This window comes from Lynx canadensis, chromosome E1, assembly GCF_007474595.2.
Source record: "Lynx canadensis isolate LIC74 chromosome E1, mLynCan4.pri.v2, whole genome shotgun sequence".
Taxonomy (NCBI): Eukaryota; Metazoa; Chordata; class Mammalia; order Carnivora; family Felidae; genus Lynx; species Lynx canadensis.
The window spans coordinates 49,192,197-49,219,771 of NC_044316.2; the positions used below are offsets into that span (position 1 = coordinate 49,192,197).

Genomic DNA, 27,575 nt, shown 5'->3' on the forward strand with positions numbered 1-27,575 from the left:
TTTTTTTTTAAAGTTATAACCAGAGTCTGGTTATCTTCAGCTTGGCCATCAGAGACACCCTTTCTCACGACACAAAGGTGAGATTTAAGGTTATTGACAGAATCTTTTAAGAACACCTTGCATGCGGGGTGGGTTCAGTACTCAGTGGTAAATCCTTTGACTTGAGCAGGACAGAAGCAAGGTCTGAAACTCCCAAAAACTCTTACCTGAGCAACACACAGGTAAATCCAAATAGAGTATGACCTGAGTTGCTGGAGATATTAAAGTTCAGATGTTGAGCACATGAAACAAGGTCAAGTAAGGTAGTTAGTTGGTATCGAACTCGTCATAGCTAAAACGGAATGTTTCTATTGATGGAAATTTGCTCAACTATGGTATCCTCCCTCAGAAACCAGAAAATGGATAGGAGGTTAATTAAATGAACCATAGCATAGTCTAAAATTAGTACTTGATGAATGACTAAAACTTTTTGCTTTAGTGATTAAGCTTCTTACACACCCTTACTGAAAGGAATTTTTATCTGCTGAATGTACCATGAGGTATGTTGTGAGAAGTCAACTCAAAATCTTACAGGAGTGTGTGAAAATGATGGATACAAGGTCCATTTATCTACACATGGGTAAATGGTCTTTAGCCATATATATATTATTCTAAAACCCTAGATTTGAATGGAATATAGATAATTTGCTGACCTCTGACATTCATTTATACATTTAACAAATAAGTTACTTGGTGCTTATCATGTTCTCAGACTTATCTCAAGGTATAGAATATTCTGTAGGGTTAAATATACATGGTCTCTGGGTTCAAAGAACTCTCTAAGTGGAAGCAATATATTTAGGAAACCATCAAAAAGGAACAATTACAAACTCTAATATGTATTCTGGTTTCCAAACTTACAAGGCTTTGTACACAATCCAATCACATGGGACTTTTTTTTAGAAATAAGGATTTTTTTTTTTTTTCTTTTGCCCCAGGTATGAAAAAGCGGGCAGGCCCAAATAATGAATATTTATTACAAGGAACTGGAATAATTCTAGTGTAACCAGTCTGCAATGTTGGTCTGAACCTTGTCCTAAATTTTTTTCTCTGTAGTATTTCTAAAAGTAATAATAAGACTTCAATTTCTTCCTTTCCCTCCCCTCCCCTTCCCTCCCCTCCCCTTCCCTTCTCTTTCCTTTTCTTCTTTCTGTCTCTCTCCCTCCTTCCTACTTTTGTTATTTTTGCGTTAGCCTCAGTGCTTCCTGACTTCACTTTCATTACCTCACATTCCCTTTGAAAAAGAGTTCTGTTTTGCATTTAAAAAAATTAAAGCTCTGGGCACCTGGGTGGCTCAGTCCCTTAAGCATCCGACGTCGGATCAGGTCATGATTTTGCAGTTCATGAGTTCGAGCCCTGTGTTGGGCTCTGAGCTGTCAGAGCCTGGGGCCTGTTTCAGATTCTGTGTCTCCCTCTCTCTCTGCACCTCCCCTGCTCATTCTCTGTCTCTGTCTGTCTCTCAAAAATAAATAAAACATTAAAAAAACGTTAAAAAAAAAAATAAAGCTCCAGGGGCCCCTGGGTGGCTCAGTTGGTAGAGCGTGCGACTCTTATCTTGGGGTTGCGAATTTGAGCCCCGTGCTGGGTATAGAGATTACTAAAAACATTGAAGCTCTAAAAAGTGTACTGATTTCTTTCTTTCTTTTTTTTTAATGGTAACAATTTTCTTTTTTTAAAAAAAATTTTTTTTTCAACGTTTATTTATTTTTGGGACAGAGAGAGACAGAGCATGAACGGAGGAGGGGCAGAGAGAGAGGGAGACACAGAATCAGAAACAGGCTCCAGGCTCTGAGCCATCAGCCCGGAGCCCGACGTGGGGCTCGAACTCCCGGACCGCGAGATCGTGACCTGGCTGAAGTCGGACGCTTAACCGACTGTGCCACCCAGGCGCCCCACTGATTTCTTAAAACCAGAGAGCTAGCATGAACCAAGTCGTGATGTATTATGCAGCCATTTACTCAATAAGAACGAGATTGCAGCACTTAAAAGAGTGACCTGGGACATTCTTGGTGCAGGAGAGACCAGATTCCTGATGGAGGAGAGTCAATATACTTACCCTTGAAAATGTACTTCTGTCAGTTTGGATGTGTGCTGATGGCTTAACCATTCCAAGTAGTGCATTACTAATAATATCCATGAGAACTGGGAAGCAATTTAGTCTTTTGGTATTGCATACTAATGAAAATCTGTAACACTAAAATATAAAAAGCAAAATTATAAATTCTCAAAGGTTTTTTTTTTTTTTTTTTTGCTAAAGAGGTCAAAATTCAATATCTAAAATTTAAAAAATCCTGTTTTTTTTTTTTAACATATTTTACATTTTATGTGTATCTTTTTTTTTTTTTTCAACGTTTATTTATTTTTGGGACAGAGAGAGACAGAGCATGAACGGAGGAGGGGCAGAGAGAGAGAGGGAGACACAGAATCGGAAACAGGCTCCAGGCTCTGAGCCATCAGCCCAGAGCCCGACGCGGGGCTCGAACTCACGGACCGCGAGATCGTGACCTGGCTGAAGTCGGACGCTTAACCGACTGCGCCACCCAGGCGCCCCAAAAAATCCTGTTTTTAAAATGGTGCCAAATAGGGGCGCCTGGGTGGCTCAGTCGGTGAAGCGTTCGACTTCGCTCAGGTCATGATCTTGTGGTTTGTGAGTTCGAGCCCCACATCGGGCTCTGTGCTGACAGCTCAGAGCCTGGAGCCTGTTTCCGATTCTGTGTCTCCCTCTCTCTCTGCCCCTCCCTCACTTGTGCTCTATCTCTCTCTATCAAAAATAAATAAATGTAAAAAAAAAATTTTTTTTTTAAATGGTGTCAAATAAAGCAAAACACAAACCCTGTGTAAGTAAAACAGAACAAGTATATAGACTGAATCTAATTTTCAGGACACCAGACATCTGGGTGAAGGCTAGCATCAAGTATTATTGTTTAAGAATAAAACAGAAGTTTCAGAAAATATGTATTCTAAAATCCTTGAGAGGAAATCTGAGTTCTTTGGACTTAAATATGCACTTGACAGGGGGTATTATATAGTGTTTATTTTGCTAATACACACAGCTTGTGTTGGTAGACAATGATTAAAATATGAATTATTCATCATATTAATGACTACAATTCACTGAGTAATGAATGCAAGCATTCTTTGTTTTTCATTTCATTTCCTGAAGTGGAAAGCTGAGTACATCGATATCGTATTGGTTTTCCACATCTTGGGGAAAAACTGTGAAACAGAGACCAACATACCTTTTCATTACCAGACACTATGATGGCTCCATTATAAGATGGGTCATCTAGGGCATTTTTAGTTCCCAATGTATCCACTTCCAAAGCTATGTTTTGATGCTCCACAGAATGTATAAAGTCATCAATGCTTGCCCCTGCGTTGCAGTTAAATATATTAGGTGTGTCATAAAACTAAGAAAATCAATGTCAAGTTGTACAATAAAATTTTAATTAATGTCATTATGTGATCCTTACCGTCATATGGACTGTCAGGATAGCTTTCCACGTAAGAACATACTTGTTACTGTGAATTAAAAATCTATTCACTTGTGATGGAGTTCAGTTCATAATATATTTATTTGCTTCTGATTACTGCTAATGTGAAAAGTGAAAGTCTTTTTTTGAGCACCATATGGCATTTGGAATGATGTTTTTATCTAGAATATTGCAATCAGTGGCCATAAACATTAAGGGTTTAATGACACGGATAATCACTACTAATCAACTACAAAAATCGCTAAATCTCACTTCACTACTGTGAGATTATTAATTGACTTTCAAAATGTGTCTCGATAACAGCTGTTTGAATGAGGGTAGGAAGAGCTTCATGGACCTTCTCCCAGAAAAGCAACCATAACTTGTAAAAATTACTAAAAATCCAACAAGTTAAAAATCTCTTGATTGTCTTAATGGCACACAGAAAGTGCAAAAAAAATTTAAGAAAATCTGGTAAGTTTGGGTAAGAACACTAAAAAACTGGCATTTGAGCTAAAAATCCATACCGTTAGTCCCTATCCTCAATTAGCTTGATAGAAGCTTCACTCTGGATATAGCCAAGAACTCAAGAACCCTTCATCAAGCCACGTCTAGGGATACAGTATCTTCTTGGGAAGAACTGGGATAAGGATGATTTGGCCTTGTTATTTTCGGCCTCACGTGCCTATGATAGAGCTTTCATCTCATAAGTAGGGAGTGGATGGACCGGGACTCCAGTCCTCTCACTACCTGGGGGGATGGAGTTTATGCAACATGGGACTGAAAGGAATAAGAAAGGTTGGTGGCCACTCAGTCCCCTGAAGAGAACTGAATAGCCATTGAAGTTGTGTCCCTTCCTCACACCATACACAAAAATTACTCAAACTGGATCACAGACCTACATGGAAGAACTAAGAGTAAAAACACCTTAGAAGAAAATATAGAAGTAAATCCTTGTGATCTTGGGTTACATAAAGCTTACCTAGACATGAGACCAAAAGCACAAGCCAGGGAAAAAAATAAGTTGGACCTTGTAAGAATTAAAACATTATAGAGTGTCTGGGTGGCTCAGTTGGTTGAGCATCCAACTCTTGATTTCGGCTCAGGTCACGATCTCAATGGTTGGTGAGTTCAAGGCCCACAATGGGCTCTACGCTGACAGTGCAAAGTCTGCTTGGGATTCTCTCTCTCCCTCTCTCTGCCCCTCCGCCACTCACACTGCCTTTGTCTCAGAAAAAAAAAAAAAAAAGAACTTAAAAAAATTAAAACATTATGCTTCAAAGGACACTAATGAGAAAATGAAAAGGCAATCTACAGGACGAAGCAAAATATTTGCAGAAAACTTGCAACTGATTCTTATTATTCATGGTACATATATTCTATAAAGTCACCACAAACACTGAATTAGTGAATTCTTTATTTTTTTACATTTTTTTAATGTTTATTCATTTTTGAAAGACAGAGAGAGACAGAGCACAAGCAGAGGTGGGGCAGAGAGAAAGGGGGACACAGAATCTGAAGCAGGCTCCGGGCTCTGAGCTGTCAGCAACAGAGCCCGATGCGGGGCTCGAACTCATGAACCGCGAGATCATGACCTGAGCCGAAGTCGGACACTCAGATGACTGAGCCACCCAGGCGCCCCAAGTGAATTCTTAATTATGGCTTAGGTTCCTGTGAGCCTCTGGTTGCAACAGTTTCTTTGACCAATCAAGAGATCGCCATATCTTATATATGTTTTGGTATATATATTGTTGACTTGTAACAGCGATCTCAAAGCCAACGACACTAATGTATACCTGAACGCAGCTTATTTAACACACATATTTCCTCTGGAAGGTATCTCATGGCCTTCTTGACTCAGGGACACTAGAAAGCACTTGTGCACTCTACTTGGGTGGAAAACGTAGCATTCAATAGACTACAGAAAGGATATTTAGTTACAGTATGAGAGCTGAACAAGGAAACAGAGTATCACTTCAGCTGGAAAGTGTGTATCAGGTGACTCAAACTGTCCACTGATCTGAGCATGTGTGTGAATGATTACAAAAGAGCCATGAGTATTGGTTTTGGGGTCACAAATAAGTTTTACTGACTAGAGAAGTCTGCAAGTACATAACCCGTGAATGATGAGGATCTATTGCATGCGATAAGAGACTTGTATCTAGAATATATAAAGAACACTTAGGATTCAATAAAAAGGACATATGATTCATTGTTTAAATAGGAAGAAAAAAGGCACTTCTGCAAAGACAGATATACAACTGGCCAGTAAGCACATGGGCAGATGCCTAAGGTCAGTAGCTATTAGCAAAATGCAAATCAAACTACAAGATACTACTTGATTCATACGAAGATGAGTATGACAAAAAAAAAAAAGTCAGGAAATAACAAGTTTGGGTGAAAATGTGTAGAAATTGGAACCCTCACAAATTGCTGGCATAAACGTAAATTGGGGCAGCCCGTTCAAAGAACTTTGGCCTTTCCTCAAAAGGTTAAATATAGCCACCATATGACCCAACAATTCCATTTCTGGGTTTTATACCCCAAAGAAGTGAAAAAAATATGTATGTTCATACAAAAACCTGTACATGGACATTTATAGCAGCATTACTCATAATAACCAATAATTTGGAGAAACTATCCATCATCTGATGAAAAAGAAAATGTAGCATATTCCCACAATGGAATTCTTCCACAATTAAAAAAATACTGAAACATGCTACAACATAGATGAACCTGGAAAACATCACGCTAAGGGAATGAAGTCGGTCATAAAAGATCATATGTTGTGTAATTCTACTTATATTAAATGTCCAGGGTAACAGAGATCTGTAGAAACAGAAATTTTGTGGTTTCTCAGAGCTGGGGAAGAGTAAGTGGCAATGAGTACTCATGAGCATGGGATTTCTTTTTGAGATAAAAATATTCTTTAAAAAATTTTTTAAAAAAAAGTTTTGATATAAAAATATTCCAAAAAAATGAATTGTACTGAGAGTTACACAATTCTGTGAAATACACTGAAAACCACTGGACTGTATCCTTGGAATAAATGGAATAGCACATGAATTCTAGCTCCAGCTGTTACAAATGTGTCTTTTTTTTTTTAATTTTTTTTTTTAATGTTTATTTATTTTTGAGACAGAGAGAGACAGAGCATGAACGGGGGAGGGTCAGAGAGAGGGAGACACAGAATCTAAAACAGACTCCAGGCTCTGAGCTGTCAGCACAGAGCCCGACGCGGGGCTTGAACTCACGGACCGCGAGATCATGACCTGAGCCGAAGTCGGCCGCTTTACCGACTGAGCCACCCAGGCGCCCCAACAAATGTGTCTTTTTAAATGTTTATTTATTTATTCTGAGAGAGAAAGATAAAGGTTGAGCAGGGGAGGGGCAGAGAGAGAGAGAGAGAGAGAGAGAGAGAGGGAAACAGAAATAGAGAATCCCAAGCAGGCTCCGCGCTGTCAGCACAGAACCCAACACGGGGCTTGAACTCATGAACTGTGAGAGCATGACCTGAGCTGAAATCAAGAGTTGGATGCTTAACTGACTGAGCCATCCAGGCGCCCCACAAATGTGTTTTTTTGATACAAATGCTTTCATTTTGCCCACAGCCACCAGAAAGTTTATGTCTCCTTGGCAAGTCCTTTCCTAGTCCCTTTACCTTCCTGGACTTGCACTCACCCTCCTCAAGCCTCATAAACAGTTTTATATGGAGGAAGTCAAAAGTTTCTTTTTCTCTCTCGCATGCTTTATGTTTCTCTTAACCGTGAATGCACTTGGGAATGGAGTATTCGCCACATTATTACCTGTTTTGTTGATGATCAGTAATCCGGTGAGAGGATCACGTGGCTGTTGTCCAGGAGCCAGGAAGTACAAACGAGGAGAAAGTTCCCAAGTGTAGCTCTGTTGATACACTTTCATGGTGATGATCTCCGTGAGAAGAGGGCAAACTCCAAATCCGAGAATCAAGAGCCTACCCAGAAGAAAAGTGCCAGTGTGAATGCACAGTCATTTCTTAACCTTTAAAGCTGCCTGAGCAGATCAGAACGTGATACCATCAAGAATTTATGGAAATTCAACACAGAGCTCTCGGACTCTTTTCTTGAGTATTTTGCCCTTTGCCTACCCCTAAAATTACATTTTTTAAAAGGTTTATTCATTTTTCAGAGACAGAGAGAGACAAAGCGTGAGTGGCGGAGGGGCAGAGCGAGAGGGAGACCCAGAATCCAAAGCAGGCTCCAGGCTCTGAGCTGTCAGCACAGAGCCTGAAGTGAGGCTCGAACCCACAAACCGTGAGATGGTGACCTGAGCCAAAGTCGGACCCTTAACCGACTGAGCCACCCAGGCGCCCCCCCCCCCCCACCTTATTTTTATTTTTTGCTGGTCTTCTCTCACTTTTACATCTTAGATTTGTTTTCTTAATGTATCGACTGAACCCCCCCCCCCCCCCCCGGCCCCCATGGCACTCTGACACTCACAGTGATAAAAGAGCTTTCCTTTCATGCTTTAATTTCAAGAAGCGAACCCTTGCGATCGCACAGATTTGCTGTCTCCAAAGAGCCATTCCGCCTATGGTCTGGCTTATCTCATTAAGCGAACTGAGAACTTGCTCTGTCTCAACAAGCCTCTCTGTATCTCCAGCTCTTTCTGACGGGGCTTCTCCCCACGTGGCAATATCTGCAAAATACGAAAAAAACGCAATTCATAAAACTGGGCTTCAGTTGGACGTTATGGAGCCTACTGCATGTAGGAGCTTGTGTCGTCCACACTGCTAGAGTCTTCTGCGTAACCGTGGGCGTTGTGTGGTGCTATTGGCAGCCGCCATGAGCGAGAAACATGCATGGAAGTTTGATGCCTTGAACAAAAGGAGTAGAAAGGAGATCTTCCATCATTTGGCTACAGACAACACATTCAAGAGGTCAGGGCAAATACGCGAGATCGTAGGGTGCCTATAGGTGTCACTTGCAAGGGAAAAATAATCTCAGGTGTTCGCCTAGAGAAACAACCTACGAATTGACATGCTACAAACGGGATTAACCGTTAATTGTTGGCACTGGTGGGATTTCAAATCTGTTCGCACCACTGGAGGCTGCACTCTTGTATATATATGCCCGACAGTCTTTGGAGACTCAGGATGCTGTCCATTGTATGGTGTTAAAACAAGCCTGATATCAAACCTCAGAAAGCACACACCCATAAATGTTCAACCACAGACACAAAAACACACCATTCCAGTTACTATTGAAGAAGATGTAAAGATCTTATACAAGGTAGGGGCCAACAGTATATTAAAAGAATAATTCAGGGATCTCCTGCTTCCAAGAGACTGTCACCTCTCTTACCAAGAGAATATACCAGTTATTTTTAACCCATCAGATAAGAGCATAAAGAAAATAAAAAAAAAAATTTTTTTTTCCATAAAGGGAAGACTCATTCAGAGGGAGATGATACCCAAGGCTCCTTTCATCCTAGGGGCATGGGAAAAGGAAAGAACCACTTTAGATATGAATAAGGAGAGGGCATTGAACAAACTCTTATGGTCACATATGGGCTGGTAGGACAGACGAGAGTCACGTGGTACTCAAGTCCCAAAATGAATTTACATCATTTACCAATCCTTTCCCATGAGAACTTCACCAAATACATGGGAACAGCACACCAAAGGCTGGAGATGGGAAGGAAAAGCTGAGAAAGATCCATGCTAAAGTGCATAGACTCTTTACTTGTGGAAGACATCGTCAAGGTACATGGGGTCTTCCTCTGTGAAGGAAATCCACCAGGGGCTGGCTACAGGACACACGAGCAGAAAGAGATAAACTGAGGTAGAATGGATCTTGGCTGGGTACAATACACTGGCATGCTGACATCTGGGTGTAGGGTGGAAAGGTGGAGAGATCTCCCAAGGCATGGTAAGCCATGGTCAAGGATGGAGAGTCAGGTTCACTCCCCAGTAGCAGAAAAGCCGAAAACCCCCAAAAACAAGTAAACAAAAAGTGATAGCAAGCTGAAAATCAGGTAGATATCATTTCTTGTTGAGAAATTTGGGGCTGTATAACAGAGGGAGCTCTAGAATTTTGCCTGTGCTGGAATATGATTTATGTGTCAACAGCAATAACATCTAGGAAATCCACAAATGTTTGTACATCGAATGACGCATTTATAAATCACCAAGTACAGGAAAACCTTGGACTGCAAGTAACTTGTTTAGTGAGACAAGCAAACGTTTCCAATAAATTTTAACTTGATACATGAGTGGTGCCTTGCAGTATGAATACAATGTGGTGCCAAGCGTCACATGATCACAACTGAGCCAATGGTTCCTGAAATTCGCTTTGATAGATGAGTGCTTTGGATTACAAGTACATTTCCGAAACAAATTATGCTCACAAACCAAAGTTTTACTGTATTTCAATAATGTCTCATCAAATAGGGGATATAATTAGAGATGTAAAAATTATTTAAGATAACCAAATAGAGATTTGAGTTGAAAAGTGCATGAACCTATTTTAAAAGTTCACTGAAGGGGCCCCTGGGTGGCTCAGTCGGTTAAGCGTCCGACTTCGCCTCAGGCCGTGATCTCACAGTTTGTGAGTTCGAGCCCCACGTCGGGCTCTGTGCTGACAGCTCAGAGCCTGGAGCTTGCTTCGGATTCTGTGTCTCCCTCTCTCTCTCTGACCCTCCCCCGTTCATGCTCCGTCTCTCTCTGTCTCAAAAATAAACAACCATTAAAAAAAAAAAGTTCACTGAAAAAAATAAAAGCTCCACAGATTTCTTTCGGCGGAAGAAAGAAATCAGTGAACATGACCCAAAAGTGAGATAATTTAGTTTAAAGAACAGAAAGAAAACATAATGAAAAAAAAAAAAGTCTCAGAGAAATGGGAGACACGATCAAGCATTCTAACATGCATGACCACATATACTGGGTTAATGGGAGTTCCAGACGCAGAGTTTAGAGAAAAAGGGTCAGAAATTATAGTTGAAAAAATAATGGCTAACAACTTCCCACATTCGATGAAAAACATTCACTACACATATAAGAAATTCACTAGACTCCCAGTGGGATAAATGTGAGATCGACACCTAAAGACATCACAGTCAAGGTGTCAAAAGCCAAGGACAAAAAAAAAAAAAAAAAAGGATCTTGAAAGCAGCAGGGGGAAAAAACAAGTTATCGCCCACAAGATATTCTCTGTAAAATCTAAAGCTGACTTCTCATCAGAAACCAGGAGGAATTTCAAATAAATACACTTAAAATAAATTTAATGAATTTAAAATAAATAAAATAAATGTGCTGACAGCTCAGAGGCTGGAGCCTGCTTCGGATTCTGTGTCTCCCTCTCTCTGCTCCTCCCCTGCTGATGCTCTGTCTCTCTTTCTCTCTCAAAAATAAATAAACATTGGGGCACCTGGGTGGCTCCGTCGGTTAAGCCTCCGACTTCGGCTCAGGGTATGATCTCGCGGTCCGTGAGTTCGAGCCCCGCGTCGGGCTCTGGGCTGACGGCTCGGAGCCCGGAGCCTGTTTCGGATTCTGCGTCTCCCTCTCTCTCTGCCCCTCCCCCACTGACGCTCTATCTCTCTCTGTCTCCCAGAAATAAATAAATGTAAAAAAAAAAAATGTTTAAATTTTTTTTTTTCAATGTTTATTTATTTTTGGGACAGAGAGAGACAGAGCATGAATGGGGGAGGGGCAGAGAGAGAGGGAGACACAGAACCGGAAACAGGCTCCAGGCTCTGAGCCATCAGCCCAGAGCCCGACGCGGGGCTCGAACTCACAGACCGCGAGATCGTGACCTGGCTGAAGTCGGACGCTTAACCGACTGCGCCACCCAGGCGCCCCCAAAAAAAAAATGTTTAAAAACATTAAAAACAAAGTTTTAAAAAATAATACATGTTTTGTCTGAAATTGCTCTTGGGAAATGGGGCGAAGGATGAATGAGCCTTGGATAGAAGAAAATGGGCGAGCTTTGATAACAAGGCAATGTTGATGGGAAAGGTAAAATGTGACAGGAATGCGGTCTGGCTCCATTCATCCTTGTCTAGGAAAGGCCTTGATCATCACGGAACCCCACATTTTGTAATCACATCTATGTAACAGCGTTCTACGGAAATATATACTGCACTAGGTGCTGTGAATACCTTGACACGATCAGTCACGCATTTTGTTTACCTGATTCATCAACAGCTGATTTTCCTTCTAGTTTCAGGAACACTTCGTTCAAGGTTGTCATGGAAACACCGTAATTCTCGATTCCAAGGCCAGGACGCCTATCCATATCCTCGTAAAGTGCTGAAGAACACGTACAGTAGCAAATCAAAACTATGAAAATCACAAGTGAAGACAACTTTTCATGCGACAAAGCACAAAGGTATGAAATAAAACTTTACATTTAAAAGCTAACATTTCATAGTAAGTACTTACTCTTCAAATACTGTATTTTAAAATGTATATTGTGACAGCTCATATATTAACCTCCTTTGATCAAATAATAATTTATAGTCATTTATATTTATGTGTCCAGGTTGGTGCCCAGGTTGGTCAGTTTGAGCATCTGACTTCGGCTCAGGTCGTGATCTCACGGTCTGTGAGTTCGAGCCCCACGTCGGGCTCTGCGCTGACAGCTCAGAGCCTGGACGGAGCCTGCTTCAGATCCTGTGTCTCCCTCTCTCTCTGCCCCTCCGCTGTTCATGCTCTGCCTCTCTTTCTCTCTCTCTCTCAAAACTAAATAAACATTTAAAAAATTTAAAAAAAAATTTTGAAGTTTGTTTTTAACTTAATTATGGTAACTTTTAACATTTAATGAACAGGGGAACTCCGGGTTTTTTCAACTCTAATTAACTGAAGACTCTTTTCAGGGCCATTTGTGCTTTAGCCAACAAAACAGAGAGAACTAATTATTTGAGGATTGGTACGATGGTACAGAACCTTCTTCAGTTCCAAAAAACTTTTTAAAGGAAGGACATGAATAATAAATCTTTTATTTTTTTTTAAATTTTTTTTATTTCTGCTTTTGACTGTGGAAGAAACAATTCACAAGATGTCATCAAGAACGCAGAACGGACTCAGGGCATCTTGTCGTAGTGGGAAACTGGAGGTTGGTGCCTCCTCCAGCGATGCTCTGTCCCTGCCCCCTTTAGTTCGTTGACCAAAGCCACTTTTGCATCAGCCACTGTTCTTAATATAATGAACACTGTCTCTGCCTGTCTGGATCTGAATAATAGCAGCTAATTAAATGAAGCCTGAATTGAAACCTAATTTTAAATCCTAGCAGGATTACAGAAGTCCTGAGCCTTCCACCTATAGTTTCTCCCTGGGCAAAAGGAGAAGTTAAAAGCTTTCTGTCTTGATCAGAGTCCTATGTATGGAAAGGCAGGAAAGAGGTGAGATTCAAACTGCTAATGAGTGGTTTGTATCATTCTTCACTTTCCCTAAAATTGGACAAACCTCCTCCAAATTGTAACGACTGTGAAAACACATCAATCGGGATTTGATTAACATCTCGGCCCATGGCTCTTAGGAGCGTCTGTGCTGTCGCCATAAAACGTATATGTGAATGACTTCGTGGGGTTAATCTATGTGTCTGTTAACCACACGTATGGCCCAGTTAATTTCTTCCACCATCCAGTGTGGCCCTCCTAGAGGGCCTCTCTACCAGGGAGCAGGTTTTCTGAATGACATATAATAAATGCACTTTTTCTTTCTCTTTTAATTCACCTTGTTATGTTGAGCTCATTTTAGATTCCCAAGCAGTTGTAAAAAAAATAATACAGAGAGATCTGTACCCTTCACTCCGTGTCCCCCAACGGTAATATCTTAAAAAGCCACAGTACAATGATCACAACCACCCTAGTGAAAATACAATCGAGATACAGCACATTTCCGGGGTGCCTGGGGGGCTCCGTTGGTTAAGTGTCCGACTCTCGGTTTTGGCTCAGGTCATGATCTCATGGTTTGCGGGTTTGAGCCTCACGTCAGGCCCTGTCTGCACTGACGGTGCACAGCCTGCTTGGGATTCTCTCTCTCTCTCCCCCTCTCTCTCTGCCCCTCCCCTGCTCGTGCTCGATATCTCTCCCTCTCAAAATAAATAAATAGACATTTAAGAAAAAGATACATAATATTCCCATCCTCACAAAGATCATGCTACCCATTTACAGCCGCAACCATCTCTCCTCATTCCGTCTTTCCCCAACCCTATGGCAACTATTAATCCCTCCTCCATTTTTATAATTCTGCCATTTCAAGAATGTTCTACAAACTGAGTCATAGTATGTTTTCTTTTAGGATTGGCTATTTCCACTGAGGATGGTTCTCTGAATATTCATCCAGGTTGTTGCATATGCCAGTCGGTGGCTTGTTCCTTTTTACTGCTGAGTGGCAATGCAATGTCACAATAGTTCTGGAATTGAACCCTTTACTTGTTAAAGGGCATCTGGGTGGTTTCGGCTGCTGTCTGTTCCAGATAAAGCTGCCATAAACATTCACGTACAGGGGTTCTGTGTGCATATGTTTTCATGGCTTGAAGATTTTTCTCTTATTTTTAAAACATTTTATGGTTTTACATTTTCCTTTTAAGTCCACGATTTATATTAAGCTGATTTCTACCTAAGGTAGAAGATTTAGATAAAGGTTCACGTTTATGCCTGTGGGTCCACGTGCTCCCATTTGTTGAAAAGGTTATCTTTCCTCCGTTGAATTGCTTTTCCACTTCTGTCGAAAATCGGCCTGGCGTATCTCTGTGGGTCTGTTTCTGGATTCTCTATTCCGTTCTGTCTACGTGTCTATCACTCTGCCGATATCACACAAACCTGATTATTATAGTTTACGTGGTGCCATTACTCACTCTCTGGCTCAGCACACACAAAAAACACAGCTGCCTGCTTCCAAAGAGTTGATGGCAGCCCTCTGGAATCTCTGACCAGGCTGATCGCCAGTGTCCCCTTTCCTTCAGAAAGCCAGCCTGTGAAGCCCAGGAGAGGTGCCCGCTTTACATAATGTGCAGACATCCACACAGAGTGTGAAGGAAGAGGAGACATCAGTGGGAGATGCTCCCGACAAAGAAACAAGACAAACTTCCAGAAACAGACCTTCGTAAATGAAGCTTTATGATTTACCCGACAAAGAATTCAAAATGGCGGTCCTAAAGTAAACTTTTATGTATTGGCATAAAAACCCCAAAGCTATCACAAAAATCCTGTCGAGAACGAAAAGGACCAATCACGGGGCTGTTTAACGTAATGGCTAAGCCAGACGTTTTCAACCACTTGTGTTCATTCACAGTTACGAACACTAGAAGATTCTGCTATGCACCACAGAGGGAATGAATGACTTAAAGAGTTCCCTGAAATGCCCAGACATTGCAATGCAACTACTGAAATATAATATTTCCTACAATCGATAAAATCATCCAACCACTGTCTTATTCTTTGCATCATGTTTCAAATGCCTGAACACATTGTAAGCTCTCAATATATGCTGTAAGAATTATCATTATGATTATAAATATTATTTACACATTTCATTTCACAGTGTGCTTACCTGGAAATTTACTTGTTCTTTCCAAGGGCAATGTGTAGACAAGTCTTCCTTCACTTCCCGCTGATAATTTGGCATCGGGGATGTGCTGTTTAACCAGCGATGTTATTTTTTCCTGAACACACATTTCATTCAACTGCAAACTGGTGTTTGAAAAATAAAAAAGAAAGATATATGTTATTTGACACAGTCTTCAATAGCATGAAGAAAATGACTTCTATGCAAGAGATAGGCCATTCAAACATGAAATAAAGGGGAAAAAATCTCAGATCGTATAAATGTAATAGGAGAAGGCAGAGGGAGCTAATCAGAACCACTGGTCAGGTTATTTAGAGATGACGCCCAGAGCAAGTTAATATTGACTCAAGTCCTTAAAAGGAGAACAGTGGCAGAGTAGAGACAGCAGGGACACAGCAGGACTACACAAAGTGGAAAATGGTGAAGATTTTTCAAAGGGAGTTTAATTTGGCTGAATAGGATTACCGTATTGGGAAAACAGAAGGGGATTTTGATAGGCAGGGACAAAACAGTTTCCGTTCTTCAACTGGCTCTTCCATACAAATTTATTAAGTTCTTAGTAGGTGACAAAAACTTCCCTAAATGCTGAGGGTACAGCGGTGAATAAAAGCGCTGCCCTATTCTTAGGGAGTTTACTGTCTGGTGGGGAGACAGGGAGAAAACAAGTAAACAAACAGAAAAATAAATGATTAGTAGTAAATGCAATAGTAGTAAATGCAATAGTAGTAAATGCTCTGAAGGAAATGGGGTACAGACAGAAATGAATTGTGGATGAATGTGGGTGTGAGTTGTTGAGATCACTGATTTTTGCTCTCTTTGCGGTGCTAACCCCAGAACTTTGACCAAGAACACAGAATCATAGAGAAGAACAGTCTACCCATTAAAAAATACCATGGGTATTTCCGTAATGTAGAAAAACAAACAAAAACGTATGAGTCCAGGTTTTAAAGTATACAATAGACAAATACCAGTAGTGACTTGCCTTCTAAACTCGGTTTTGCCGTTTGAAGTGTGCTGCTTGCCCTATCTGGACAGTCTGCTCATTAGCAAAATGGAATAACGATTCCTGACGTTTAAGGCTGTCGGAAGAACTGGGTAATAGTGATGTCTGTACTTAGTAAGTCCTTTAAACAAGGCTTTTTTAGGGGCACCTTGGTGGCTCAGTCGGTTGAGCATCCAACTCTTGATTTCGGCTCAGGTCACGGTCTCACAGTTCAGGTCACGGTCTCACGGTTTGTGGGTTTGAGCCCCGCACCAAGTTCTGCGCTGACGGCACGGAGCCTGCTTGGGCTTCTGTTTCTCCTCTCTGCCCCTCACCTGCCTGTATTCTCTCTATCTCAACATACACAAATAAACTTTCTTTTTAAAAAAATGGCTATTTTATTTGATCAAACGCTTACATCGAAACTACGCCTACTGGTGCGTATTAAGAACAAATGAGAATCCCTTCCATTTTTAGAGGCAGTGAAACTCACTGAGAGAATGAAGCAAAAAAAAAATAACTAAATAACACCCCGCAAATCGTAACTGTTCTCCATGGTGCTGCTGCCCCCTGAAATAAAAACAATGTAATAGATACGTCTTGGTTACTTACAACAACTTGTGCTGGGCACCAGAGAGGACTGAGGGAGCAGAAAATGTACCCTCCTCGGGGAGCCTATAGCTCAGAAATGGAGGGCAGTAGGCTCGTTTCTGAAAGCGGAATACGTGGTAAATGTTTTAGGCTTTGCGGCCAGTCGGTCTCTCCTGCAAATCTTCAACATTGCTGCTGCAACGTGGAAGCAGGCCACGGGCGATACCTAAACACCCGGGTATGCAGGGATCCTGACCAGCGTTTTTTTACTTAGAGAACACGTTCTGTTTCGATGCTCTGTATGAGGCGCGACGTCATTTGCTCTTCTCTGACCTTTACTTGCAACTGGGAATTGTTATGCCCACTTGGTAAGCGAGGAAACCGAGTTGCAGAGAGCTTAATTCATTTCCAAGAAGCAACTCAAACAATGTGCCTGGGGAAATGAAACACCGGGACGATACACGGAGCTGGAAGATTAGCAAAAGCTACACGAGACAGCATTCAAATAACTGCATAGGACGAAAACAGGCGGGAATCGACCCAAGAAAACTGCCAGCCTCTGGAAATAACCTCCGACAAGGGGAAATGTAGGTCACGACAGGCGTGTGCAATGAACAATGTGTATTTCTTTCTTTTTTTTCTTGAGAGACAGGGAGAGAACAGGAGCGGGGGAGGGGCAGAGGGAGGCAGAGAGAAAATCTTAAGCAGGCTCCATCCAACCTCAGTGCCGTGCCGGACATGGGGCTCGATCCCACGACCGTGAGATCAGTCTGAGCCAAAATAAAGAGTCAGACACTCAACCAACTGAGCCACCCAGGCGCCCTGCATATTTAATTTTTAACTAAAGGCGAGTAATATGGAAGTCACAATAGGGTGGGCCACACCAGTTTCATATGACAACAAAATTTGGATTATGATAGATAAAATGGAGCCATTAATGTTTTTTTGTTTCTTGTGTCATATATATATATATATATATACACACACACACACACATATATATATATTTAAGTTACAGATGCCGTAAGTTAGAGCTATACTTTTGACAAACTGACCAATTCATGAATAAACATTAATTCATGTTATTCATTAATTCATAAATAAACATTAATTTAAAATACAGATCTGGATATTAGCCTTCAAAGTTAAAAATATCCAGATTCAATTCCTGGCTCTCTCACTTACGAACCTAGGGGCACTCTACGTTTATCTGTAGAATAAAAATAGCAATAGTTTCTATCTCAAAAGACTCAAGATTTAAATACAACGATGGTACGCATCTTCTCTCTGAATGACTCCATCAACCCCAGTTGATTGAAAATAATGATAAAAATAAAATGAAGAGGACGGAGAGAAGAGCAAGCACGTGAACAGCCCCACTGAGAGATCAAGTAGAAGCAAGGAGCCTACTCAAGAAACGATGTTAACACGTGGGTGAGCGGGGAGAAGGGTGGATAATACCACGTGTCAGCCGTGAAAGTTCCTTCAATCCAAACCTTCCTTAACAGCGTGCTGTGGATGGATTTTCTCTCACATTTATCTCGGCTTTTTTGTTATCTTGTATTTTCAGTCTCTAAAATCTACCCCTCAACCTCTCTCCTATATACAGACCAATTCCATATATGTGTGTAAATATCTCCACATAGGCACATGCAAATATCGGTGTGGGACAAATAAAGAGTTTCACCTGTGCTGTAATGTATTCATTCCATCAAACATCGTGCTTACATCATGTGCCTTTCTCAGTTTCCCAGCCTCCTCATGTGGCTCTACCTTAAGTGATATCCAATGCCCCATTTCTTCTTGAGGAACAGAGAAGAGCCTGCACACTTCAGCTTCCCGCTGGAGAGAAACACTTTCCGATCTGAAAAGGAAGAAGCAAAGAAGAAAGTTTCGTAAGAAGTCGTCCACTCTTTCCCAAGAGGTAACCATGATTCTACTCTAATTGAGGAGCTTCCACATTTTCTTTATTGTGTGTGTTTGAAGTTTATTTATTTGTTTATTTGTCTGTTGGTTTGTTGGTTTAGAGGGCATGGGAGCGACTGGGAGAGAGGGAGAGAATCCCAAGCAGGTTCCACGCTGTTAGAGCAGAGCCTGAAGCAGGGTTTGACCTCATGAACCGTGAGATCATGACCTGCGCTGAAATCAAGAGTTGGACGCTTAACGGACTGAGCCACCCAGGCACCCCTGCATTTTCAAATACAGCGCTTCATAAAAACTCATTGAAACAGGCACACTTTAATCTTACTTGTAGACTTTAGCCTATTGTTTTACCATCTAACCACTCCGGGAGGTTATGTGAATACGTCTTTTAATATAGACTGTTGTTGCACTATTTTAATGGACCAAACCATTATTCGAATATGTCAAGTCAGTGTACCTTAACTTTGAGTAAAAGGATTAATGTATTAGAATACAGACTCTCACTTCACAATAATTGAGTTTCCTGGCAGATTATGCCCTTGTAACATCAAATGATAGAAAATTCTAGGAGACACACGGAAAAGGTTGGGAGTGAGACTCGTCAGGCCCAGTTCATATCATTACCAGCTGTTCGGATTGCTAGGTACAACTAGATGACCAGATTATAAAATACAGCTGCTCAGGATACAAATCCATATTTCCCAAGTCTCATAAAGACCTCATGATGACACTTAAAGGAAATCGGCAGTTACCAGCCAGGATGTCAGCCTCATCCATGAACTGGGTACTAAAGAGGACCACACGGTCTGCTTTCCACTCCTTCAGGAGGTTCCACACAAGGTGTCTTGAAAAGGGATCCAGTCCCGCAGTTGGTTCGTCCAATAGGAAAACCTACCGAGGAGGGACGTATATAAAGTGTGTTTCCAGTAAAGCACGGTTCTTCCAGAAAACACGCAGAAACCACATTACTTACATAAATTTAAAAGGATACGGTAGTTAAGATTTTGTTCTTATATTTCACGTTCTATCATCAATCCCTTGGCATAGATGTCCTTTGCAAATAAAAGGTTTGAACCACTACCAAAGTTTCATTTTTGAAATTTTGAATTCATCTCCAAATTTAGTCTGACTTACTTACCTGAGGATCTCCTAAAATGGCAATCGCAAAGCTGAGTTTTCTTTTCTGTCCGCCACTTAAGTTTTGAGCAAGGACGTTCTGGATGTTTTTCATCTCCAACTCCAGCAAAACTCTTTGTATCTAACCGAATAAGAAGCTGTATGTCACAAATCAAGATTTTGTTTCTTTTCTTGTTAAATTTGAAAACGCAAGGCTGTAAGGTGTAATGGCTCAAAGCATGGAACCTGAGGCAGCTGCCTGGATTAGAATACCACTCCACTTTAACTAGCTGCACAATCTTGATCCTGAACCTCAGTTTCCACATGTGTAAAATGGGGATGGTAACAGTACTTATTTCTTAGAGTGGTTGTGAGGAATCGGCCAATTATTCTCTTTGAAGTTAAGGATACTGCTTGGCACGCTGTAAGTTACACATAGATGTTATCTAAGTTCGATTTCGTCGAACACTTATACGTGATTTGCACCAATACAATTTAATGAAAGCATAAAGAACTCAGTACAAACAGAGTTCACAATCTCTTTTTGACCCATACATTAATTCTGACATGTTTCTGTACCTCTTTGTCCAGTTCATGTGGCCGAATTCCTTTTATTTTAGCAAACAGCCTGAGATTTTCTTTCACGGTGAGGAAATCAAAGTGCACGTTGGATTGCGGACAAATCCCAGTGAGCTTGCTGATATTATCGAGGTCAGCCATTTCTGAAAGTTTATTATTATAAATGGTGACTGAACCTATAATAAAGGCTAAGAGTTAATATCAGAGGAATGCTTGAGTTGAGATCTTTCTAGACAGACTCTTACTTATAGAGAACAAACTGATGGTTATCAGAGGGGAGGTGGGTGGGGGGGATGGGTGAAACAGGTGATGGGGATTCAGGGGTGCAGCTGTCGTAAGGAGTCCTGGGTGTTGCATGAAGTGTCGAATCACTATATTGTATACCTGAAACTCACTTTACACTGTATGTGAACTAACTGGAAATGAAACAAAAAGTTAAGAAAAGAAAGATCTATCTAGATGAAAAATCACTATATATTTATCAATTACATTTTAGATACACGATTTTCTCTCCAAGGTTTATATAACGTAGGCATTATGAACTTCTGTTTTGGTCGTGTGGTATACTGGAAGAAAACAGAAAGTCCCATCTGCAGCTTTACCATCAAGATGTTATCTATTTTTTCACCCTTCACATTTAGGCTTGGCGATATAATAAACGATCTTAGGAAACGTGATCCAGGCAGAGGCTGTGAATTTGCCTCCACCCTGGGATGTATCTGCCCTCTCTTGGCTTCTGGGCTCATAGACCCCCGGCTGAAGAATCCTGACCAGACTCCCGGAAGATGAAAGTCCGTGTAAACACAGAAGAGCAGCATTGTTAACTGAAGCCCCACATACGTGAGTGAGGCTATGCCAAAACATCCAGCAACAACTCAGTCCAGGTGGAAACACGAGCCAGTCAACCCACCGAATCGTGAGAAATGATAAAACATCTTTATGTTAAGCCATTCATTTTGAGGATGCTTGTTATGCAGCAAAAGCTAACAGGTACAAGTTCGAATGCGAAAGGGTAACTTATGATCAAGAAACCGATTCTCACGAAAGACTCAAATTTCATATATGAATTAATCCAGTATCGCATACCTCTGTAGACTAACTCTATGAACTAACTTCCATTTGTCCACAGTTATTTGTGTTTGTGATTAACAATCAGAAGGACTTTACAGTAAGAGCTGGTATCTGTATATATACGTCGACCTGACTTTGGGAAAAACCTCTTACCTTTGGTGGGAACTGAGAGCCCACTAAGAATGTTTAACAGTGTTGATTTCCCGGCTCCACTGTGACCAAGTATTGCAGTGATCTGGCCTTCATATATGTCTAATACCAGACCTAGATAGAAAAAAGAAAGGAAAAAAGAATGGGAGAAAGGAAGGAAGGGAAAAAAGTAGGGCGACAGGAAGGAAGATAAAATTACAAACCAAACTATATTATGGAACTAATGGATTGCCTTTTTATTTCCTTGAATGGCCATGTTTTCTAAACAGGAATGCTCTGGGTTGTCACATTCAAAATAAAAATAATAAAACACGCATTTGGAAGTTTATAGGTCTACCCTGTTCCGAAATTTTGAAATTACTTGGTTTCACAGCAGGAAACATGTCTCATACTCCTAGGTTTATTGACATGGCCTGGCATAAAGTAGGTGGATGTGAATATTTATGGACTAAACAACAGATTAATCATTCAGTCGATCACTATGTGACTAATGTTCCTTTGAGATACATTGCTTTTTTGTTTGCACAGCAGAAGAATATATAATCCCTGCAACAGTTTTGGAATTACAGAAGAAACGTTTGGATTTGTAGGAAAAAAAAACCCAGGATTTCCTTAGAGTACCTCAGTATTACACAATACATCTTTCAAGTACATATATTCTAACGTATCATCAATCTGTTTTCTAACTTTTATGCAAAGTAATGTGTTAGAAGGGGAATTTTATCGTGTGGCTCAAATGACTCATTACATTTTTTTTTTTTTTTACATTTTATTTATGTTTGAGACAGAGAGAGACAGAGCACGAGTGAGGGAGGGGCAGAGAGAGGGAGACACAGAATCCGAAGCAGGCTCCAGGCTCCGAGCTGTCAGCACAGAGCCCGACGCAGGGCTCGAACCCATGAACCGTGAGATCGTGACCTGAGCCGAAGTCAGTTGCTTAACCGACTGAGCCACCCCGGGCGCCCCTCAAATGACTCATTTCAAATCTGAAATGCCACCAGTGATTGCCCACCACCACCACCACAACCAACAAAATTGAATTAAAAGGAGGAAATCAGTATCAACATTATAATGAAGTGTTCTTCTTTTCTTACCCTTCAAAGCCTCTATTTTACCCGACTTTCCTTTATATTCTTTGGTAACATTCCTGATTCTGGAAAAACAAAAAAGAAAAGAAAAGATATTTCAAGGTGTGACAATTTTCTTCAGCTTGTCATTCTTGGTTTGGTTGCCGGGACTGGATGAATCTTATCTTCAGGGTACAGGAAGGTATGAGATTTCACCCTCATAAAGTCATGCTTGTGTGAGAGAGAATCGGCTAGAATACTGCTTCCCAGTCCTGGCTGCACATGAGCCTCACCTGAGCAGTTTTATACATTTACCTATGCTTGGATCCCATTACCAGTCCTTCTGATTTCAAAGATTAGGGTATGGCCTGACATTAGTACTGAAAACAGGGATCATCTCTAAACTGCAAAGCCAAGGAAGCTAGACCGACAGGTAACATGGGCATCTGATACTGAAAGGTTCATTATGCAATACTGGCACAGGTTACAGGTATCTTTGGTTATCTTGAGTCAAGGTCTCCAGGAGTAGGTTAAGAGGCACAAGGGTGGAGGAAGGAAGACAGGCAAAGATTGTAACAGTGATGGCATGGGTTTTACAGTCTTATACAGAATTTAGTAGCTGTTGCCTTAGTCAACGTACTTGTTCCAGGTAAGTTTCAGCTTTTGCAACCTCAAACTTTTGAGTGTTTTAGGGTTGTGGTGGAGGTTGAGTAACATAGTTCATCTTGTATGCATTGCGCTTGGTTCATGGTAAACGGTCAATAAGCATAAAATGATATTGGTTAGATTATGTTGATTATGATAATAGGAAGGAATAGAATTAACATGTTCTGGGTGCTATTACAGATCTGGAACGCTAGGCACTTTATCTGTTTTATTCTATTGGGTAGTAAATATATAATCCATCAACTAAATCAAATTTATGTTTCTTATTGTATCATCTACTATTCTTCAAGTGATTCGGGTTCCATTCATACTGAATTGTTTGATTAGCTTCTTCATCTCTATTTTCACCCCATTTACTATCACTCCACAGCACTTCTAGTTGGGTGAGATGCTAAAGAGATAGAATACAAAAAGAAATTGAATAAAGATTAAACAAATAGAAAACAGATTAAATGAAGCAGATTAAATAAAGCCATTGCTCTGCTCCCTCCCAGCCGCTCTGCTGGAAGTTCAACCCAGCTTAAACCATAGGACAGACGTAAGGATAAAAGATAAAAATGGAACAGGCAGAAATAAAAACTGGAACAGGTTCTAGAAGCTCTGTAGGCTGAGGTCATCTGAGACCATTCACAAAGGACTGACAGGTGGGGGGTCACTGACGGACGAGTAAGATGTGAACAGTCAGGGATCTGGAGGACTCTCTTCCTGTTTTCTTATTTGGAAAGAAAAGTTGCTAGCACCAAGCAAAACACACATTTGGAATGAAGGCATGCAGGACACTCTAAGGCACATCTTCCTCAATTCTCCTTGGGTCTATCTCCAGATCCTTTCTCCCTACCTCTCCCCTACTCTTTCATTCTCTTTGAAAAGGCAATACGTAGAAGAGGAAAGAAGTTAAAACAAGAAAAAAGAACAGAGAAAAACATAAGGAGTATAAAAAATGAGGTAGGGCAAAGTGTGAATAAATGAGACCGGGCAAAGAAATGAGAGAGGCTACAGATGGAGGGGAGAAACAACAGATAAAAGATGGAGAATACAGGCAGGGTTTTCGTTGAATTATTTTTGTTGGTGCAATCTAAATTCGAATTTATTAATTTTTTAAGTTTATTTACTTATTTTTTGAGAGAGAGAGAGAGAGAGAGAGCGTGCATGCACACTAGCATGAGTGTAGGGGGGGCAGAGAGAGGAAGAGAGAGAATCCCAAGCAGGTTCCACGCTCAGCATGGAGCCCAACACGAGGCTTGAACTGAGGAACCGTGAGATCATGACCTGGGCCGAAATCAAGAGTCGGACGCTTAACCAACTGAGCCACCCAGGTGCCCCCTGTTAGTATTTAATGTAAAAGCCAACGATATGAGATAAAAAAGGGTTAAAGGAATTTTTCTTTAAACGTGAACTGGGAAATGACGAAGGTAGCATGGAGGTTAGGTTGGAGCCGTCTAGAGGGCACAGAAGAGAACTGTGCTTGCTTTAGGTGCTGTTAGTGTCTCGGTCTTGGCCCTGTTCATTTGCATCCTTGTTACCTGATGGCTTCTTTGCCATGGAATTCTGGAGACACTGGCTCAAAAGAGTCATTAGGTGAAGGATCAGAATGTAGTTCATCTTCAAGGGCCACACAATCAGCTTTTGGTTGCCGTGACCAGAAGGAAGACTTCAGGAAAAACAAGGGGGGATATTGATGTCCATATTTATCTACATGGCCAGGAGACAATTAAATATTGGGTCAGTCATCAGTTTAAGGGAAAGAGTCACCCTAATAAAGCAGAGCAATAGGACCCCTTTGCCCATAAACCTGAACGTGTCATCAGCACAGGTAATGAACATATTTTCCTTGACATGTGTAGTTTCGTCAGGAGAAAAAAATCACCAAGATGTCTCTATTATGATAATTGTTCCCATCAGAGAAAATGAAACTGGGATTTGAAAAAGTCCAGGAGGAATTTAAGTAAATGTGAGGACTTTTCTTAATCCCCAGAAAGCCAGATACTAGAATACAAATGCGAGATATGCTAAGCATCCTGAATGCTATGTTAGGAGTCCAGTATCGTGCCCCCCACACCCCCCACAAAGGGAGAAGAGACTCGGAAGCCACTACTGGATACAAATATTCCAAGAGAAAACAGAACAGGATTATAGGAATTAACGAAAATAAGGGACACACTGTAAGAAAGGGCGAGAAGAGGGGCAAAACAATTTATTGAAATTTAACAGAGTGGAATTTTTCAAAAAGCTACTTTGGGTTTATCCTCTATTTCATCCCCAGATAATAACTTTCCTCTGAAGCAAATTTACTATTCACGAACCTCTTTCTGGAAATTAATCCACAGTGTATTTGCATTTAATTATCACCTCCGTTTCCCTACGTGTTAGGAGACATTATGAAATACAAAAATTGTATTTCCCTAATATTCTGCAAGGGACCTCCAGTGTAATGATGATGGGCTTTCAAATTATGTGTACTTTTCACGTGTTGTCATTCATTCGTTCATTCAATATTGACCGAACACTCTCTATTCACCTGCCATTTGATATATAATTAATCGTATCTCTTTCCTTTGATTAGGAAATCTAACCAACAAAAGCACGTAGCTGTATTGGGTTCGTTCTACCTCCAGATTTACCATTACAGAATTCTGTCATTTTAGCCAGTTAGTTTTCCTTTCTCTCCTTCATATTTCTTATCTTTAAAAGAATTTTGAACAAAGTCACCATTTGGATTCAGGCTTACATTCAGGCTTAATGAATGATGATGCAAATAATTCTAACCATATAACAAATGTTTTAGCCAAAATTGTAGATCCTGGCATCTACTATTCTGGACTCTTCTAAAGGGCAGAGACAGTTATTGTTATTAAGGGATTATCTAAGAGCAACAACATGATCAATTCACTGCCTCAAGATGTTTCTCTGCACCTTTGCCCTCATTCTTTCCCCTTTGTCCCTTTGTACAAGTGATTAATCCTGGACTTTTTAAAAGAGAGAGACAGGGGCACCTGGGTGGCTCAGTCGGTTAAGTGTCCGACTTCAGCTCAGGTCACGATCTCGCGGTCCGTGAGTTCGAGCCCTGCGTCGGGCTCTGGGCTGATGGCTCAGAGCCTGGAGCCTGCTTCCGATTCTGTGTCTCCCTCTGTCTGACCCTCCCCCGTTCATGCTCTGTCTCTCTCTGTCTCAAAAAATAAATAAACGTTAAAAAAATAAATAAATAAAAAAAATAAAAGAGAGAGACAGCGCATGCGGGGGAGGGGCAGAGAGAGGGAGAGAGAGAATCCCAAGCAGGCCCCTCACTGTTAGTGCAGAGCCCGACACGGGGCTCGAACCCATGAAACCACGAGATCATGACCTGAGCCCAAATTAAGAGTTGGACGCTTCACTTACTGAGCCTCCCAGGCAACCCCCTTGACTTTTTAAAAACCTATTCGATGTGTTGATTTCATTAATAACTTTCATAATTTTTTAGCTTTATTGAAGTATGATTGACAAATAAAAATTGTATACATATACAATGTGATGTTTTGATATATGCATACATTGTGAGGTATTACCACCATCGAGCTAATTAACATATCATCACCTCTCATGGTTATCATTTTTTCTGCGTGCGTGTGTGTGTGTGTGTGTGTGTCCTGAAAATACTTGAGACCTATTATCTTAGCAAATTCCAAGCATACAATACATTATTATTAACTACAGTCACCATACTGTATGTTAGGTGTCCAGAACTTAGTCATGTTGTACCTGAGAGTTTGTATCCTGTGACTATCATCTCCCATTCCTCCTACTCCCCCAGCCCTCGGTAACCATCATTCTATTCTCTGGTACCATTCTTTTGACTTCTTTAGATGTCACGTATAAATTAGATCATGCAGTGTTTGTCTTTCTGTGTCTGCTTTCTTTCACCGAGCATAATGTCCTCCATAAGGTTCATCCACGTTGCTGCAAATGGCAGAATTTCCTTCTTTCCTAAAGACTAAATAAGATTCCCTATATCTCACATTTTCTTTATCCATTCCCCCGCTGATGGATACTTAGGTTGTTCCCATATCTTGGTTACTGTGAATAATGGCCGCAATGTACACAGGAGTGCAGAGAGTGATTTTCTTTCCTTTGGATATGTAACCACAAGTGGAATGCTGGATTATGTGGGGTGAAGAAAGCCTTGGCATTCGGTTTTGAACAGCAGATGCACAGGTGCAAGACACAAACCCCGCCTGTGACTGACTATAAAAGGAGGGAGAAGAAAATGAGCTAGCATTTCGACCCCAACTATTTATGAGTCCCTTGTGTGCGTCAGATACTGGGGTGGGTGCTTTGCTGCCTCTGTGAATAACATAGATCATTGCTTTTATGAACTCATATTCTTTTAACTTGCA

At 40.9% G+C, this 27,575-nt stretch overlaps 1 protein-coding gene across 1 annotated transcript in view; it reads right to left on the minus strand.

The window, feature by feature from the left end:
* Positions 1 to 27,575, minus strand: part of ABCA8 (ATP binding cassette subfamily A member 8) — a 75,102-nt gene that overhangs the window by 25,069 nt on the left and 22,458 nt on the right. The window contains exons 10-22 of the mRNA XM_030296096.2: positions 24,729 to 24,897; positions 22,567 to 22,625; positions 21,476 to 21,586; positions 20,252 to 20,427; positions 19,695 to 19,814; positions 19,309 to 19,447; positions 18,407 to 18,497; positions 15,046 to 15,185; positions 11,680 to 11,799; positions 7,991 to 8,189; positions 7,319 to 7,485; positions 3,279 to 3,412; positions 2,096 to 2,233 (exon numbers count right to left, since the gene is read on the minus strand). Coding sequence (XP_030151956.1) covers positions 2,096 to 2,233; positions 3,279 to 3,412; positions 7,319 to 7,485; positions 7,991 to 8,189; positions 11,680 to 11,799; positions 15,046 to 15,185; positions 18,407 to 18,497; positions 19,309 to 19,447; positions 19,695 to 19,814; positions 20,252 to 20,427; positions 21,476 to 21,586; positions 22,567 to 22,625; positions 24,729 to 24,897 — 1,763 coding nt within the window. The remainder of the gene's footprint in view (positions 1 to 2,095; positions 2,234 to 3,278; positions 3,413 to 7,318; positions 7,486 to 7,990; positions 8,190 to 11,679; positions 11,800 to 15,045; positions 15,186 to 18,406; positions 18,498 to 19,308; positions 19,448 to 19,694; positions 19,815 to 20,251; positions 20,428 to 21,475; positions 21,587 to 22,566; positions 22,626 to 24,728; positions 24,898 to 27,575) is intronic.